This window comes from Cloeon dipterum, chromosome 2, assembly GCF_949628265.1.
Source record: "Cloeon dipterum chromosome 2, ieCloDipt1.1, whole genome shotgun sequence".
Classification (NCBI taxonomy): domain Eukaryota; kingdom Metazoa; phylum Arthropoda; class Insecta; order Ephemeroptera; family Baetidae; genus Cloeon; species Cloeon dipterum.
In genome coordinates, this window is record NC_088787.1 from 12,232,264 (window position 1) to 12,251,292 (window position 19,029).

At 38.1% G+C, this 19,029-nt stretch overlaps 1 protein-coding gene across 1 annotated transcript in view; it reads right to left on the minus strand.

Annotated features, from left to right (window-relative positions):
• The window catches only part of LOC135936915 (orexin/Hypocretin receptor type 1-like), a 114,123-nt gene extending 95,563 nt beyond the window's left edge, over positions 1 to 18,560 (minus strand). Inside the window, exons 1-2 of the mRNA XM_065479924.1 lie at positions 18,385 to 18,560; positions 6,480 to 6,878 (exon numbers count right to left, since the gene is read on the minus strand). Coding sequence (XP_065335996.1) covers positions 6,480 to 6,878; positions 18,385 to 18,540 — 555 coding nt within the window. The 5' untranslated portion in view covers positions 18,541 to 18,560. The remainder of the gene's footprint in view (positions 1 to 6,479; positions 6,879 to 18,384) is intronic.
• Between the last annotated feature and the right edge of the window lie 469 nt (positions 18,561 to 19,029).

Below are 19,029 nucleotides of genomic sequence, written 5' to 3' on the forward strand. Positions count from 1 at the left end.
AATGCAGCAGTTTTAACACAATTTTTGTTTTCATTTGTGAATTAAATTTGAGCCAAAGCAGCAGAAAGTTGTCTTGTGGTACAGCTATTTTGATAAAATTTTTTCTGTGCTATGACTTTACCCCACTGACGGTTGAGAGAGAAATTCCAGAATTTCCCATTTACGCGGGTTTTTCAGGACTTAAGGACTTTGCTTTCATCAGGTTGAATGAAGAACAAAAAATTTAGACATCCTTGAACTCGTCTCGTCAATGCAATCAACTTTTTTCTTGACCTCAATGCGTTAGGTAAATTTTCAATCATTAAATCCGGTTTTTCAATTCGTAAATTAAATTTTAAAATCATGCATGGTCGCATTTTTTTTAATTTTGACACTTCTATTATGTATAGCGCAAAATATTACAAACCAATTCGGAGTGGTGTGTGTTGTCTAATTTTTTTAAATATAAAAATAGAAACGACTAAAAGGGTGCTTTTTCCCAATTTTCAAATAATTTCTCACGCCCAAATCTCAGCCTCTAATCGTCGGATTTTCAAAAATCACATACCGCTGATTTAGACAGCCAAAGCAAACTACGGGTGCCAAACCCTTCAACCCATTTTTTTGCACTCTAAAAACTTGTTTTTTTTTTACACATTTTCATTGTTTCTTCCTCACTGTGCTACGGAGTTGAGTGTCAATCACCCTGAAACTACTGAAGTTCATCATGGGACGTGGAAACAAGTCAAACAATTTGCAGTATTTGAAAAATTGACCCGCAAAACCCATTTGACACAGTTTATTTATTTATTACAACGACCTCAGAAAGAACATACTGTTCACCAAATCTCGGCTTCTAAGCGTCAGATTAACAAAAAGCGGTACACCTTTCTTCTCATCATGATCTCCTCTAGGTAGCCTAATAGTGCCTACCCCTTAAACTTCAACCCTTGTTCCACCCCAATGGTCGGAAAATGGTTTTAGTATGTGTATGTAAGTCTCGATTCTCGTCTCAATGTGGAAGACCGCTGAGGTGCGCAATGATGGTCAAAAGTGCATTTTTGGCAGGTTGGAAGCAATTGAATGAAATATTTTGACATGCAAAGTATGGTGACCCGGAATTTGCGCTGTGCGGCAATCGGCAATAATTGTGGCATGTTTGATTGCTGCCGCATAACTCAAGCGTCCAAACAACGAATAATGGGCTACCGATTTCATCACTTTCATGCAAAATTCTGTTTGAAATCTGCCCCACTCGCGACATTCCAGGCTGGTGCACATATTACACTGGCATGATTGGATTTTTAGATGCCGCGAAAAACCGCACGCAGATCAAAATCATTCACGCGCATACCACAAAGTCTGGAGCTGCGGAAGTTTCAACCCTGGCCGTGGTGCTGACGCTGACTGCTTACCATTGTTGATTACGTAGTGCTTTTTAGCCAGTCTCGCTGCTAGCTTGATGAATCTATTTTTAGCTCGGCTTCAACGCTCACACACATTTTCGGTCAGGGTAGGCCGCTTTGATAAACCCGTTAAGCCGTTCTTGCCCGCTTCTCCGCTGCGAAACAGGATTATTTGGCGCGCGCGAGCACGCCTAAAAGGCTGATCTTGCTCCAGCAGCCACAATCCCATCAAAATAAGGAGGATCAGTGCTGGCAAATTGAATAACGTACGCAGCAACGGATCTCCTACTCGCTCTTGCCTTCCTTTGCATTGACCAAACCGACTTGTGGCTGGCTGTCATGACAGCCGGCAGACGCCAGAGAAGAATAGTGCCATTTTTTATTTGCCGAAAAATGCAATTTCCTTGTGCGCGAAGGGAAATGGTGTTGCTACGGTTTCTCCCAGTGAGGCAAATTTGAAATGGATATATAGAATTCAACTCCCTTTAGCATGGTGTATCTTGCTGACTGAATACTGTATTTCAAAATTTATAGACATATTTTTTAATGGAATATGAATTTTAGACGGTATTTTATTCGGAAATTATTCGGCTAGGTTTTATGGGACGGTTTTGGAAAACTTTGAGACCTAAGTATCTCGTCTCCCCGGTGGTGCAATTTCAAAATAAAGTTTGCTTTGGATTCCTCTCGCTGAGCCTGATCAAACGAAGACCAGAACACTGCTGTTTATTATAGTTATAATTAAAATTTTGGTAATGACATGATTTTTTTTAATTTTGTGTGCTAAAAAGTTGTTCCATGACATGTGCAAAAATTTAAGTTGTTTTTTATTTTAAATTTATTTTATAAATTAATCAACAAAAAAAGTTTTCGATTGTTTCAATTTTACAAATCTCGGGTTCTAACCATGAGAATTGAAAAAAAACTACCCACCGATAGACTTTTCTTGACTTTCCCTGACTAACTTAAGAGTTTAGGGGGCTGCTTTTGCCCCTGAAAAATGTTCTTCTATTATTGTGTTAAAAAATCAAAAAGATTTTATAACACTTTTATTAAGTTGACAGGGACAGATGAGTTTACATTAAAGATTTAATCAATTCCAGCATTCATTTGGAAAGTCAGAAACCATTCAAATTGAGTTGGAAAGCAAACACTGGCATTGAGATGCTTTCGCAATCAATCAACCAAAATTGTGCAATGTTTGTTTATTTTAAAAAATGAGCTAATAAAAATTCCTAAAAAAAAACACGACATTATTTGGTAATTTTGAGACAACAATGAGGTTTGCTCTTTCAGCAAATTTTATTCAGAAATTAATTATTTTACCGCCTACACCTCAGCGACAGTGAGTTAATTATTTGAGAAGAGGCGGCTGCAGCAAAAATTTCGGCGCAATTGTAATAAATCACCAGACGGAGTGGCGACGAGATGGGAAGGTGTATTATGCGGCGAGGATTGCTTTTATTCCAAACAAAGCAACGAGAAGGCCCTGATAAAAGCGACGCACGAGAGTAAACGCGAAAAGTTATGAGAGAACACATGCGGAGGGTGCACGCAGTGGAACAACAAACAAACCGACGGCGTGCAAACACCGCGCAAATAAGTGATGAATAGATAATTCACCACCGGGCGGCCGCACGTTGCAAATATATGCATAATAAATAATTGTGGCGCCCCACACAGCTCTTGTTCGCAACAAAAGCCGCAATTAACGCTCTACTGCCTTTCTCCAGCGAGCTCTCTAATTTTGAAAAATTATACCACCCCTCCCATGAATGTGCACAAATTTGTGATTTTGTTCAAACTGCAAACGTGGATTGATACAGGGTGAAAATTAAAAATTATTATAGAATTGTTGGATGCAGTAAGCAGTTGGTCGATACAAACAATTTATCCTAAAATTTGCAGCAGGATTGAAGGAGCTTCACTTTTTTACCGTTGTACATAAACAAATAAATATAACTTAACTTAATTTAATTTTTTTAAATTGACTCTGTCCAATTTTTTCACATTTTCTCCAAATTTTACAGCGCTTGACCACATTTTCTTGGCAGATTTCGATTCCTCTCGTCGAGATCTGTCCAACAGCAAGTGAAACCCATAGGGAAACTATCTTTGTTGTGAAATTAAATAGGATTTCAAATAAGGAAACTTTGCAACCACTTTCTCAAAAATTTACAGTGCTTGCTAGCTCAATTTTGACTTCAACTCAATCATAAAAGGAATGAGTTCGTGCATTGGCAACTAGGAATTTCCAGAATTTTACAGTAGCAATCCTCTTTAATACTAAGGATGCGAATTCCACTGACAGCTTGTACTGGTGAGATTGATGTCAAGCTTTGATAATTACGAGTGATGATGTAGCAGCAGCAACATGTACGTGCACGTGTATTGACTCGATTAATTAGCCGCAGCAACCTCGGTTCTGCGAGTTATCATCTTCTGATTGCAGGATCATGCTGCGATATGAGACATGCGATCGTTAATCAGCGCTGTCGACGCGCAATTTGCACGTTCGTGCTGTAATTTGCCTTTGAGAATCGAGTTCATACACAGCAATCAATTGCTGACAGCCGTCAAGCAGATCAGCGAGTTTGTTTATTATCAAACGATATTTAAAGCCTGATTGGATCTTCTATATGCGGTGCAGTGCATTGATTTATTTTTATTTCACAACTGGTAATTAACTTGCTTCAGAGTGATTTATTTGAAATATTTATGGTTTTTTTTAATAACAATTTGACTTAAATCTCCCCCTAGAAAGTCGAAGCAGTATAGGGGTACCCTTTAAACCTTAGAGTGAAAGTTCTTAGACCTATCCAAGGTAGGTTTTAATCAAAAAATTTCCGCTGTGCAATTAAATAATTCTTTTATTTAACTAATGGCATGTCACTACAAAATAGATCAGGCAAATCATCACTACAATGGAGGCATCCATTCGTAAATATAGTCATACAAATAATACACACAAGAGAGTAACAAAATATAATACAAGCATATTTTTTTGCTTTTTTATCCCTGTCCGAGGACCGGGAAGGGCGCGCCTGTAGTGAAACCCGCGTCCCAGTAACACCGTGAACGGATAACCTGGGCGCACCAGGCCGCACAGGGACCCAGCCCACTCAAGGGCCACTTGCCTCCGCACCGAGGACTGCTGCTTGAAACGCTAGACATTCGTCTCGTGATGCCAATAACGCATGCTGGAAAGGTGCAAACCAGCAAGTAGCGAGTCGGCCTAGAGCTATAATATAGTCGGCAGGGAGGCTCTCCAGGCGGTCACGCATCCAGCTACCGGCTATATAACGTATTTTGCTCTCTGCACTTATAAATTTTTAACATATCATAAATAGTCTTAAGTATCATAAAACTGTTTACTGTAGACAAAGTTATGCAAAGCATTCGAAAACTCATTGAATCGGGGCTCTAGACGGAGCGATGTTGGTAAAAGGCATTATAAAGAGTAGCAGCTGTGGTCAAGGGGGTTTGCTTAGAACGACGACTCGTTTTAGGCGGCACGCAAAATACTATAACTCAGGTTTAGTCCGTGGTCCGTGTGTTATGTTCATGCACGTCCCTGGTTTTCGCGAAGTAATGGTGATATTTCTTCACAAATTTACACGCGGCGAACAAATCAATCGAGAACACCGGAAGCAGGCCAAACTTATCGAAAAATGGCTTTGCCGAACAAAGTGGGCCAATAATACCGTTCGGCCGCCAGAGCCCTGACCAGCTGCTTCTGCGCCACAAATACTGTTTACAATGCATTTTTGTCGCCGGCCCAAGTGACAATACCAAAAGACACAATCGAATAGACACAAGCATAATATACATTGAGCAAATTTGTATCAACGGTGCCCTTCAAGCTATTCACCATTGTGACAGCTGTGTGTAAGCGGCCAACAATGTACTCCGCATGCATGCACTTACAATTTTCCTGCACATACAGACCCAGGAATTTTGTCTGTTCATTATATAAAGAATTGGCGACAACTCAATTTAGCATGAATTTACCTATTAAAACTGCATTTTTTCACTCTGGATGGGGTTGAAAAAGGGTTGATGCCCTGAGAATATTTTCTCTATCTAGGGGAGGTTATGACGAGTCGAACGGCGTGCAGTTGTTGCAAATCTGCGGTGCTTAAAAGTTGAGATTTGGTGAAAATGTGTTTTCTTTCGGAGATAACAGACTAAAAACAGTGTAACAACTAAATCACGGGTTCTAAGAGTCGCATTTACAAAAATTGCATGCCATTCGACATTTCTTCACGTCCCATGATAAACTGAGGTAGTTTCAGGGAGATATAAATATTGAATTCCGACATGTGTGAGGTGCAAACAAGAAAAAAGTGCAAAATATTCCGATTTTTAGAGTGCAAAAAGGAGGTTGAGCATTTAGTAACCTTATAGACTGCTTCGACTATCTAGGGGAGGTTCAGGCTAGTCCAGCGGTGTTCAGTCTTGGAAAATCTGACAGTTAGAAAGTGAGATTTTGGCGTGTAAACATTTTTTGATAAACCGAAAAAGCATCATTGATGTATTTTTTAAAAAAAAAAAAACCTTAGACAAAGTACTATTTTAGTTTTTGATTGATCTAATCTAATATTTAGCGTTATGCAAAATGGCGGCAGTATGAAAATTATAAAATCAATTAAATCGTTTGAAATTTAGATTTTATTTCAAATATTCAATTTTGACTTTGACCAACAACTTTGAGGTCAACAGGAAAGTTTTTCATTTGACGAGACGAGTTAGACGGTTTTCTACGACTAGTTTGAACCGATTTGGATAAAACTAAGTTTAGAAAAACCCCTAAATGTGGGAAAGTCAGGGTTTCTCAATGGCGTTTTTTTTAATTTCTGTAGAAAAAATATCATACCTCTGACAGACCTATGCACCTTTTCTTGGACGTTAAGCTCAGCTTTATATTTTCTTAGTGTCGGAAAAATCGCAATAGCGTAAAAAATCTACAATATATATAATTTATCAAATTGTTCGAGAGGTAATTTAATTGGAATGTCGTTAAAGGAATGTCTCTAAAAGAAGACACACTATATTTAAAACAACATAAGCCACGATTGCGAATTTAATTCCTACCTGAGTGTAGAGGACGCCCTTGCACAGCGTGTCACCGAGGAACCAGGTTTCGGTGACGTCCCAGAGGACGGTGGGCGGCAAGCAGAAAACGAGCACCATGAAGTCAGCAACAGCCAGGTTGACGATGAAGTAATTAGTGACGGTGCGCATTCCCGGATTGCGGATGACGGCCGCGCAGACGAGCACGTTGCCGATCAGCCCGGCGATGAAGACGAGCCCGTGGAAGGCGATCAGGCACCACTCGGCCGGCGTCGGAAAGATGTAGCTCTCCATGAGGGCCAGGTAGTCGTCGTCCGGGATGCAGTAGTCGTTGGTGCAGTTGGCCGTCGAGTTGTCATCGTAGGTCAGGTTGTCGTACTCCACGCCCATGGCTGCTGCGAGAGGTTTGGACTGGAGCGTCTGCGGAGCAAGAGTGAGGCAGGGAGAATATCGTTAGTCGGGTGTTTTTGTGAGAATCCGGCAGCAGTGTTTAGCCCACAAATCTTTTTGCTGTCCAAATTAGAGGAAGGGAAAGCTGCGAAATTCCTCTCTTGTCCGCTAATGTAATTTACGTATTGCAGACGTTGCTTGCTTGGCCATCTGTTTTTCTAACTGGTATAAGGTCCAAACAGCATTTATTTGCACAAATAATTGGCTGTTTTATGTGGCAGACACCACGATGAAAAGCAATGATTTAGTATGCTCATAGCGAGCTGGAAACTCTGCCAATTAAATTACTTGGTATTTAATTTCTTCCATCGGACAAAAAGGTCGAGCAAACAGCTTAAAAGAGCAAAACTGGCAATTAGCAGGATGGTTTAGAATCTCACAGCAGGAAAAAATTGTTTAAATTTTCATTTTTGCGTGTTCCACGTGCCTTTTTTGCTAGTTAAAACGCAATATCTCTTCTCCTCGTAATACGATTTAAAAAAAGTAAGTACTGGATTCCTCTTGTCAAGGGCATTCGTTCATGTTCGGAAGATTTTCTGCAAATTTGGGTCGTTTTTGTGGAATTTAAACCCTACGCATTTTAACGTGGATTGATAGATGGCGACAGTTGAAAATTATTTTAATTGTCAGATGCAATTAGCAGTTGATCGATAAGCATCTACAATTTGCAATAATCAAAAATAGACTCAAATGTTTAAAATTTTCTCCAAAATTTTCATCACTTGACCACGTTTTCTTGGCAGATTTCGATTTGTCTCGTCGAGATCTGTCCAACAGCGTATGAAACCTTTTAGGGAAAGTCTTTGTTGTGAAATAAAATAAGATTTCAAATAAGGAGACAGTCCTCACCATTTGCAACTACTTTTCTCAAAAATGTACAGTCCTACTTTGGTCAATTTTTGCTTCAACTGAATCCTAAGGGATGAGTGCATGCAGTGGTAAAAAGTACATATTTTTCTGTATTTGCAGTACCAATCCTCTTTACGGCTCTTCAGGTTTTTTTAACCAGAAAAAACTCCTTACAACCGTTGCATGCAGACTGCGTTGAAGAAAAGTCTCTACTTGGATCTACAATCGACAGTATGAAGTGTAATCGGTAGTCTCATTTACATACGCAATAAAATTCATAGCCAGCGTGTTATCGAGAAGAGAAAAAAATTGCAAGCGATAAAACACAGGCTGCACGGCAGGGAGGAGAAATAGGTTGATGTGCACTTTGAATGCAAATTGGCGCGAAGTGCGCTCGAAAAGTTCCTTTATTCAAACTGCCACAATGGCTCAAAATCTCAGTCAGCGTACAATGAAAGAGAAAGGTCGTTTCTGCAAGACGTGACCTCTCGTCTAATTCGCGTTAAAAAGCGGTGGGTGCATCGCTCGCGGGCTCGAATAATGCCGCTCACGTACGACACGGCAATTGGAGAGAAATTATGCACCGCGCTCAACACACCCGTCAAGCAGGTGGCATAACCGTGAAAAGTAACAGACTCTGGATGCTGTCGTCGGTTGTCAATGTGCAGCCCTCGAGACGAGATGGAAACTGCAGCTTTTGTTCGGAAAGCAGAATACGAGTGGCATTTTCGCAACCGTGCGGAGATAAGAGCTCTCATCTCGGCGTCGAAATGGATTTTTCAAGAGAGCGCAATACTATTTGCCGTGGGTTATCTCGGCTCAGCCCAAAAAGGATCGGATTTTCCGCACACACCCAACTTTGAAGCTAACAATAAAAAGAACAGTTGGAATTTGTCTTCACTGTCTCAGCCAGGGTTTGCAGTTTTCCTAAGACGATGGTAATTGTTTTACATTTTTTTCTCGTTTCATTTGTAAATAAAAATAAAATAAAATTGGAAGCTCAAGGGATGGATCTTTAAAAATTTAGCATTTTCAATTTATGCTGGACATGGAAAATTATCAAATTACCCGTAGCCACACGAAGCATTCAAATTATCATTAAATTTTCCTGACAAAATAAAGCAAATTCAGAGACTTTAGCAAATAATAAATATTACGCAACACATCGTCAAGCAGAGTTTTTTTTTTGTATTATTTTTAACCTTCGGGACTGCATAACTCTCAAATCGAAAATTTCACCTGCTGATATTTCTTAAATCGTTGAATATAACCCGATATTAATAAAATCTCCAAAAATGCCAAACCCTATAATAAAGTCGAAACCCCAAAGAGAAAAATATACCGGCTCTTATGAATAATCTTTGACTGTTCCTTTCGCTGGAACGGTTATTTTTTGATTGATCGTTTAACTTTTGCACTTATGCATACAGAAAGAAAAACACGCTCTCCTAACTCTTAAAATTTAATATCAAATCGGCAAAGTTGCACCTCTGCGTGAGTATTTACGTAGAAAGGCCCGGCAGTCGGCTATCGTATTAAATTCGATTCACATAACTTACAGGCGAAGCGTGAAAGATGCTGTTTTCTTTGGCGCTGAGCTCCGCCAAGAAAGCCAGCAAAGTGCGAAATCGTTTCAGGCTGAATTGCACGCTTTTACACTTGCCAATATATTTTCCGCTGGAAATGTGTCATAACATGGCTTTCAGGCCTCGCATTTCGCGCTCCATTAAGCCTGGAGCGGCTCATCTTGCATCGTTCAATTACTTTGTCGATTGTGCCGCTCAATAAGCTCAGATTATTGTTTACCATTAATTCAGCTCGAATGCAAATCTGCGAGGCAAATCTAAGGCCGCTCATGTGGATTGAAATCCGCGATTTGTGTAATGGATAAGGAAAAACGAGGGCACTTATTCGACTTCCCATCTGTATAAATTCTATTTCCAGTCTAGTGAACGAAGAACTGATGTGAATTTTTAAAGAGGTAGGAATCGATCAAATTGTATGAAATTTCAATTTTTTGACAGGATTAAGCCAAAATTTACCTTTTAACTCGAAATTATGGTGATATTTTTGTAAATCGCTAACATTTTTAAACAAATGTAAAAAGTAAATGTATCCATATGTACTATATTTTGTTTTGTACAAAAAATTTGGCTCTATTATATGTTTAACCACACCGAAAATTTTGGAATAATACGTACGCCTTGCTTTTTTTTAGAGAAAATTGATTGCAAAGGTCGGTACAAAAATGTTTGCTCCCTCACTGCAGCCTTAATAGCAGTCAGATCGCTATGGAATTTTCAGAGGATGTTTATGAGGGTATTTTCATTAAAATGCAATAATAATTCCCCCTACGATTTTTCATCCCTAAAATATGGATTTTCAATGGGCGAAAAACATGGAATTAATTCAATAATCATTTTCAGTTGAATTTCTCTCAGGTTTTGTTCTTATTCCAGCCTTACAACACCTCCAAACAACCCTTTTACAACCCCAAACACAAGCGAATATTTACCGAACCAGTTACAAGAAGTTCAACTTGCTCTCACGTCGATATTTTGAGATTTCATTCGATTTGAGGGTGAAAAGAGGAGTTAAAGAGGGTGAGGGGGGGTCAGTCTGTCAGTTGAGTGTTCTGACTGACAGTGAGTAAAACTTTTTGTTTGAATGCACTTGAGTTCCTTGAATTCATAATGAAGCAGAAAATTTATTATTTTCTCTTAAATATCCAAGAGTAAACCGCACTCATTTGAATTCCAGCAACAGAAAATTGCGAGTTTTCCAAGTGAGAAGTTTTTTCTTCCTTTCAGAGATATATTAAACCCAATTGAACGTGGAGAACAAATTGCGAGTAAGCCTCTCCAACTTTTACGCTATACTGACTGAGAACACAATTTAATTCTTCAGTAGACGATGAAAACTATTTTTAAACTTTCTATTCCGGGCAAAAGTTATTGCCTGAAAAGAAATATGGAATTATGCGAAACGAAAAGAGTGCATTTCTTGAAAAGACATCATCTGCCGGATTGATTTACATTTACACGGCACGTGGCTGTGCAGCCTGCATTGCAGATGAGTGAATGGCATCTGCTGCGCTGGCTCGCAGCAACCGCGAGCTAATATAATGTGCGCTGATTTCAGCAGCAAATGTAATTTGCGTTGCATCCCCTAGCGTGTCACTTTCCATCCGATGCTGCTTCAAAGGGAGGGTACAAATGCTATAAATTTATCGTACATTCGTTCCACTCGGCAGCACAAAGTGGTGGTTGGCATAGCGATTTGGACTTGTCTTTTGTGTCGCACCTGCATGCAGCTCTTATATCTTGTGAAATAATTGGCACGCTCGCGCGGCAAAGGACATTCTGGGTGCACGAGAGAAAGGATTTCAAACATTGCGAGCTTTGCAGACTGCACCAGCTCTGCAAAGGAGCTTAATTAAATATGCCTTTAATTAAGAGCGGGAATTAAAATTCATATCTGCTGCACTCCAGAGTTACGATTTGTTATACACGCTGTAAAAAGGTAGGTTCTGCAATAAAAATGTGACGGTGCATTTTTTTAATTAGAAACAATCATGTCGTAACTAGTATTAGTCTTTACTAAATTATACAGAATTTTTCCTCTTAATTTTTTCCGTATCTGATGAAGAGAGGGCCGCATTAGACAGCCAACGCATCTGACAATGAAGTGATAGACTGGAAGATTCCTGATGAGTAAAGCCCAGCAATCAAATTAAATTAAATAAAGCAGTAAACCGCATTGTAATAAAAGTATTTTGAACATAAAATTAAAAGTAAATAAGTTAAATAGAACATCATTATTGAAAATCGCTTTTCCGGAAGACGCCGAGTTTCGGTCATTAAATCGTCTAATGTGGCTTACGTCTATTCAAAAATGTATTAAATCATCCTGTGTTCAAAAAAGAAGTGTCTCATTTCCATACTCAAAATTCAAAAGAACAAAAAAATCGCGACAAATAATAGTACTCACTTTTCGACTTGGGGGATGAATTTATGATCAATTGGGGTTGAGGGGTGAAGGGTGAGAACCCCTGCTATAACTTTTCAGCTCTCCAGGGAAAGCCAACCCAAGTCGACCGGTGGATAGTTATAGCATTTCTGACAATTAGAACCCGAGATTTGGCGCTCACAACATTTGCTAAAGGTGAAAAACGTTTTTTTGTATTCAAAATTTAATTTGTCGAAAACGAAGACGAACTTCACCTTGAAACTTTCAGAAAAATTCACACGTACCCTGAGACCACTTTTGAGGAGCATTTCGGATTTTTTTATAATTTTCATAATAGTCCCTAAAATCACCCGGAAATTTTCGAAAATGATTTTTAGCTTTGTTACGAAATTGTCATTTAACTTCAAACTATATAGAATATGGTAAGGAAATATTTATTCAACTGTTTTCCAATGATCCAATTGATCTTAATTTAACTTAATAGATTCCACAGAATTCTCTGCTTGAACGCATTCTGTCTAATGCCATGTTTAATTGTAAATCCAATTTTGTGTAATTAAAGTTGTACGCAGTTGTTACTTTCGTGTCGAGTGAAAATGAAAAATCCAATTAAACTCTCGTAATTGCTTTGAAAGTCGAGAATCCCATCCATTATAACCAGTCTTGAACATTTGTCACAGCGAAATGGGTTGCTCCAAATGAGTAATTGCATATAGTGCTCAAAGGTCGCGAGGAAACTTATTTCCACCCCCTTATTGCACCGGAGAAAAACGGCAAAGTTTGCACATAAGTTCAGCAACTGATGGCCAAGGAAAGAATCCCTTTAAAACAAATATTATTTTTTTTCAAGCTAAACACAGAAAAATCCTATAAAGCATAAAAATAATTTATTTGGAAAGTGTTGAAGCCTATATATTTACTTGGAAAATTTTAAAGAGGATTGCCTTTCGACGAGAGGAATCGAAATCTGCCAAGAAAATAGGGTCAAGCGAGGAAAATATAGGAGAAAGCTGACTAATTGAATTTTAACTGTAGGAAAGTTCTCTTTATTTATGATTATTGCACACTGCAAGACGAATTGTTTAAATTAACAATGCGATACACTTCTTATCGAAACCATCGCATATCTCAAGAAATTTTCAGTTGCTAATTTGAAAAACTATTATCAAAAAATTTAATTTTATAATATAGGGAATGTTAAAAAATAAAACGAAATATTTTTTGTGCATTAGTAAGGTTGAAAAAATGTAATGTTCTGGTAACTTTGTTTGAGGCTTTCTAAATGTCACTGAAAATTAAAACTTAGCTTTTTTAACTTTCATTTGAAAGCTTGAGGAAGCACTTCTTGAGAAGCCAAGTCTGCCAGAGAAGAGTTGGATAAACTTTTACGGGGGAAACTCGCGGATAAGAAATAACAGGGAAATAAATGTCAATTCATGAATTTCGCATCAAAAGCATTCGTGCTCCGGCCGAGCCAAAAACTTTTCATCGCAACAAGTCAGTTTCATCCAAATTGAGCAAGCAACTCTTTCGTGACTTGTCTCTCGCAATCTCTCAATTAAAAAGTTTGGTTGATAAACGGGGCGTGAATAATTGCAAGTCGCGAGTTTGTCGCAAATTGCTAATTACGACCCTGCAGATATTCCCCTGTGCCATTTTTTTCATGACGCGAGGCGCGTGCGAAAGGTCAACGACGGCACAAAAAATGTGCTATTGCAAACAGAATTTTTAAAAACGTGCGAAAAGCCATAAAAGGTCGCACAGCGTCCTGGCAATTTTAATTAAAGCCGGCAGCAACGGTCACGGCGGCGCTGCGTGGCACCGTTTTTTGGCTCTCCTTTCCAGCCAGAATACATAAAATATTTCATATATTGTGCGCGGCGAAAAGTGAAAAGGGCCGAAAAGACGCACAGCGGCGAAAAATAATTACAGCCAACTGCTTTTGATAGCCCTCGTCTGCTTTTTAATATAGTGTATCGTGTATTATTCGCCGCGGTGTGCAGCTTTCGGATGGTCGGACGGGCTGAATAAAAAAGCGCTGGGAAATGAAATGCAAAACACAAAGGCCGCTCGCTCGCTCGCTCACTCACTCAGCAAGGAAAGTAGGACGCCTTTCCTTTCCTCTAGATAGCCCAGGAAAATGCAAAGAGCGCGCGCCTTTCTTTTTTGCTTCTATGTGTAGAGTGTGGGCACCGTTGCGTCCGATGTTCGCCGACCAGCCCGGCGGTATATATGGAAACGCTGTGGATTGGAACAATGATTCTTCATGCTTGACTTGCCACCATCCTTTGATGTCAGTTATTTCAATTTTAAAGTCTGATCGCAATGTGTAGCTATAGGCACGTGTGCACTTTTGCGGCGCCACAATATTAATTCCACGCCTCGTGGGCCCAGCTGCTTTTGTGGATTTGAAATTGGTGTTTAATGCAGCGCTTGCAGATTTTCGACCATGACTTTATTTTCATCCGGCACATATGTGGCACAAAAGCCGTGTTGTTTTGTCATTTTCAACTGGACGCCCGCAAGTTAATCTGTGTAAGAGCTGAATTGTGTCCATTCCGAATCCAATCACGTAATGAAGGACAAACATCCACTCTTTATTTGCCAGTATTAATCTGCAAAAACATTTTATGCTTTGTTGATGGCTCAGGAAGAAAAAAATAAACTGGGTTTTCTAGCACTCGAACACAAATTACACGAGAGAAAGAGAGAGATGGAATAAAGGAGGCGAATTTTAGACGGACTTTTTTATTTCTGACAATGGGAATGCACATCTATTAATCCGAAAAATATAACGGGTTTTCGCTACAATTCGATAGTATTTTGTTAATAGATCATAATTTTCCGATGGCTTTTATGGTTTGCTAAAACCACGGTGGCGCCTAGTGTTCAAAATAGTTTACGTTAGTGTAAAAATGGCTCTACTTCGCGAGGAAACTAATTGATGACTCGTAATTGACTCTCATGTGAACTGTTTTTTCAACTAGCCAAATTTAGCTTGATTTTATATAAAAACATTTTAGAAATATTTAAAAATCTTCCACAAGCCGTTACATTTCTGCAAGCCATCATCCCCAGATTATTTTTACGTTCGAATAATTGCAAAATTTTGCAAAAGTATTAAAATGGTACGTGTGCATATTTCGATTTGACAGTTTGAAATTTGTTCCAATAATAGCGGAAAAATCGGATTAAAAAGAATAAGCTGTGCTTCTGTGTATATTTTAACAACCTTTTGAACCATTTTTATTTTATTATTTGAGTAAAATCGACAGCGAAAATATGATTTTAGTTCTTCCTAGAAAAAGGCCTATTATATTGATATTATGATGCATTTGATTTTTCCACATGTGAACGCATTGAGTCGGTTTTCCCTGTTCATTCACGATAAACAAAACATGAAATCGCATTTTGCGCTATACAAATGAAAAATAAATATGAAATGGTCTATTATTTTGACCTTGTTTGGATTAAAAATCTGCAGCAGTAACCTTGGCAGCACACATCGCAAATGATTATATTGCGCAGAGGCTGCTCTCGCGTTCACTTTTCCGCCTCACTATTATACAATGAAAAAAGTACTGAATCACGCGACCCGTGCAATCGACGGACGAGGGAATGAGCGCGAGCACGGAGCAGAGCAAATATTTGAAGCACCATCCATGCTAATTGGTGTCTGGTTGGGCAAAAACCTAAGAGCGCACTGCTGCTCTCTCTCTCTCTCGCTCTATGAAAATCATTCAAAGGAGGGATGTAGCAAAACAAACTGCATGTATCGCCGTTCAAAAGGGGGATTGCTAGATGAGAAAAATATTTGAATTCATAAAAACACGACCGGCCGCGGCTTACAGCGATCGTTCCAGCGCATTCATCACATTTTTTGCATACAATTTATTTCTACGGAGAATGTTGCACACGTTTGATTGCTATTTTGCACGATTACAATTTTTCATCCCTCCCGACAGCATGAACAGGAATCATCATCCGAGGACGAGAAAAAAAAACGGTTTGACAGATAAGTTTATGCGTTGGGCAGCGTGTGAATTGAATTTGTAGCGTGTGCTGCGAGTTCACGGCGATGAAAGGCAATTGGCGGTGAGCGTTCAATCTGGTAAAAAGCTCTCTTTACGTTGCTGATGCCACGCATAGTAATTTTTTGCACTTTGCATCCATCATTTAATCAAAATGATCGGAAAAATCCTACGATATATCTCTCATTGCTTAGATTCAATGAAATCTACACACAAGTGATATGAAAATCTAAATGGAATGCTCTTTTAAGTGCATTCATATAGGACAACAATTGAAAATTATAGGAAATTTCGGCTTAAATAAGTATGTAGTTGATGAAATTGTTAACAATTTGTTATACTTATGCAATAATCAAAGGAAGTCCTCTTTGTGCAGTTAAAATTTCAAAATTTGCTCATTTTCTCCAAAATATACTTAGTTTGATCATATTTTATTGGCAGATTTCGATTTCTATCCGACGGTGTAGGACACTTTTTGAAAAAAAACTTTATGTTGCGAAATAAAATAAGATTTAAATTAGGGAGATAGTCCATATCTTTGAAAAACAGTATTTTAATCTTTTTACCAAAAATGTTGGTCAATTTTGGCTTTACTGAATCATTATATGGATTACTATATCGATTGATAAGCAAACGGATTTCCAGGGGTTGGCGCAGAATCAATCTACCTTAACAGCAAGTAGAAAAGTTAAATTCACCAGTTTAAAATCTTAAACTGAGAGCTTAGAAAGTTAATAATTTATCTAAACAACATCAGGCATCAAGGAAATAGTTCCATTTTTTGGAAAAACTATTAAAATCATAAAACTAATCCGTAATCTGCCCACAGTTTCACAAAATGAGCAGCCCGAGTTGTGTGCCTCACACAATCCAAGAAATTCTACAAATAATGCCAATAAATGCTGTTTGTAAGGAAATTTTGACAATTGTTTTTGGGTGTTAAATGTATTGCTATTGCGAATAAATGGGCAACATCGGGCGAAAATCGCACCTACTGTGTAATCAATAACGTTATTCTATGCCCAATTTCAGTTTCCGTCCATGATTTAACAATAGTGGATTGTTTTCTTTTAATTTTGTTTTGATTTTCAAACAAAATTTTGTGTAAATCGTTTTAATTCAGTTGAATAGTGTTAAATGTAACTATTACAACGCTTATTTGAAGTCCAAAATAGATTGAATTTAATTAGCGACAACAGAGTGTGCTAAAACGAAAGAGTAAGATTCATATTTAATGACACATAAAATTGTTTGGTTTCATAATTTAATTTCAATTCGAAAAATTTTTAACGTTGCAATGCGTGTGGAAAATTTTCAAGTTAGGAAATACTCTAAAATTAAAAATTAAATTAAAATTTTTATAATAACCATCCTAACTTTTGTTGACGTCTCAAGTAAACAGTTTTGATTATTTATATAACCAAATTATCGTTTTTATTCGGTTTCTAATATCATTTTTTTCCATTCAAATCCCACATAAACAGAAGTTTGTATATCATTTTTCGAACATTTAAAATATTCCGTTTTAATTTTGGTATCCAATTCACGCTTATCGTTTCCTATGTCAATTTTCAATGATTTTTAATTATTAAAAATGGTATGAGTTGCTTCACTTTGTAGCAATTTGGGGTTGGAGACCATCACTTTGCAATTAAGCACATCATATAGCTTTTAGATCAGTCGCATCCTACAAACTAATGAGACTGTAACGATGGGGTCGGTTGGGTTATTAGTTTACAATATAAAGCTTTTATTATGTTCTAACCACAAAACCACACTGCGTTTAATTCTACGAAAAACAGTAAATGGAATTGTGTTGTTATCATGTTACCAATTATCTGTCATATTTTATGCACACTGTATTTTTGTAAAGACAAAATTATCATACACATTTTTTTTTCGTTAAATTGCTGCACTGATGTAGCAGTTGAGCGAGAACCCGCCGATAATTCACACTGAATTGGCTGCACTTTTAAAAAATTTCCAAATAAATAAACATAATTTTAAAAAATTATTAAATTTTTTATTGGAGGAAGTAATTGTAGTCATTTCCATGTTACACATAAATATGTATATTATCTGTGGATATTGAGAATTCCATGAAATTTACGCAGGAGAGATCCGTGAGTGCAACAAGAAAACTTCAAAAATAATTTGTGTGCATATATGCTCAATTCAAATATTAAAATGGTTTTGATTTCATTCAGTTAGATTCAAAACTAATTATTATTTATCAAGGAATAAAGATTTAATTTTAACGACTTTATACGTAAAACTTTTTCCAATATAATTGCAAAGACATAATATATCAGCTACTGCATGACAACGTTAATGGTCAAATATTTCAAAAATGACCAGACGTTTCTTTTGCCGGGCATTATTTTCATGACTACAGCACAACGTTTTAAATGTTTGCCTAAAAAAGTTTAATTAAGAATAACGATTATCTGCTGTATGGAGCATTTTCTGCCACTTGTCGATAAATTTAATGAAAACCCCGCATATCAAACTATTGCATTGTGAAAACTTCCCATCAAAAATGATCCGAAATGCAGAAAACAATACCCTTGACGTTGTGTGTTTTGTCTCCAAGAAACTCGGAAACCAAAAATTGTCAATGTTCTTACCTGCTGTTGGTCAGTTGGGCTTGGCCGGCAGCGTGTGCGGGCGGCAGATAATGCAAGCACAGTGCAGCAACTGCTTGAGGATTGAGACTGGATCGCGGCGACCCTTTTGCCGCGGCATTCTGTGCGCTTGTGCCCCGAAAAGACCGAGGGGAGCATGCCCCATACCAGCCCAACCGACGTGCTCGGCACAACAGGCGCCGAGCTCCATTCATGCACATTATTTATGTTCCGCTTTTTACAGTTAGTTGCACTGCAATATTTGCCTATGCAAATTTAACGCGTTTTATTAGTTTAGCTATCAATATTTGATTTTGGGGTTCTGCTTTTTACGACTCTTTTTATCAAAATTTGCTCTCCGACACGGCGCTTCAGAAATCATTCCCGGCCACAGAGAAAGAGAGGCGAGTAGTTCAAGGCGCAAATACTTCTGCCATCTCCCGTGCAGCTCGCGAATCAAGTCGTTCGAGCTCGTTTGAACTTTGAGCAGTAATTATTATTGGTAATGGTAATGAACTGATTGTCAAGTGCAAAGAGTCTGCTGTTCAGTGAGATAAGCTTTGGATAACAATTTCGCAAAATATATATTATATTTCTGCTACACAGAGTTCAGATAGTAATTTCATTAAAACTTTCTTAAAACAAATT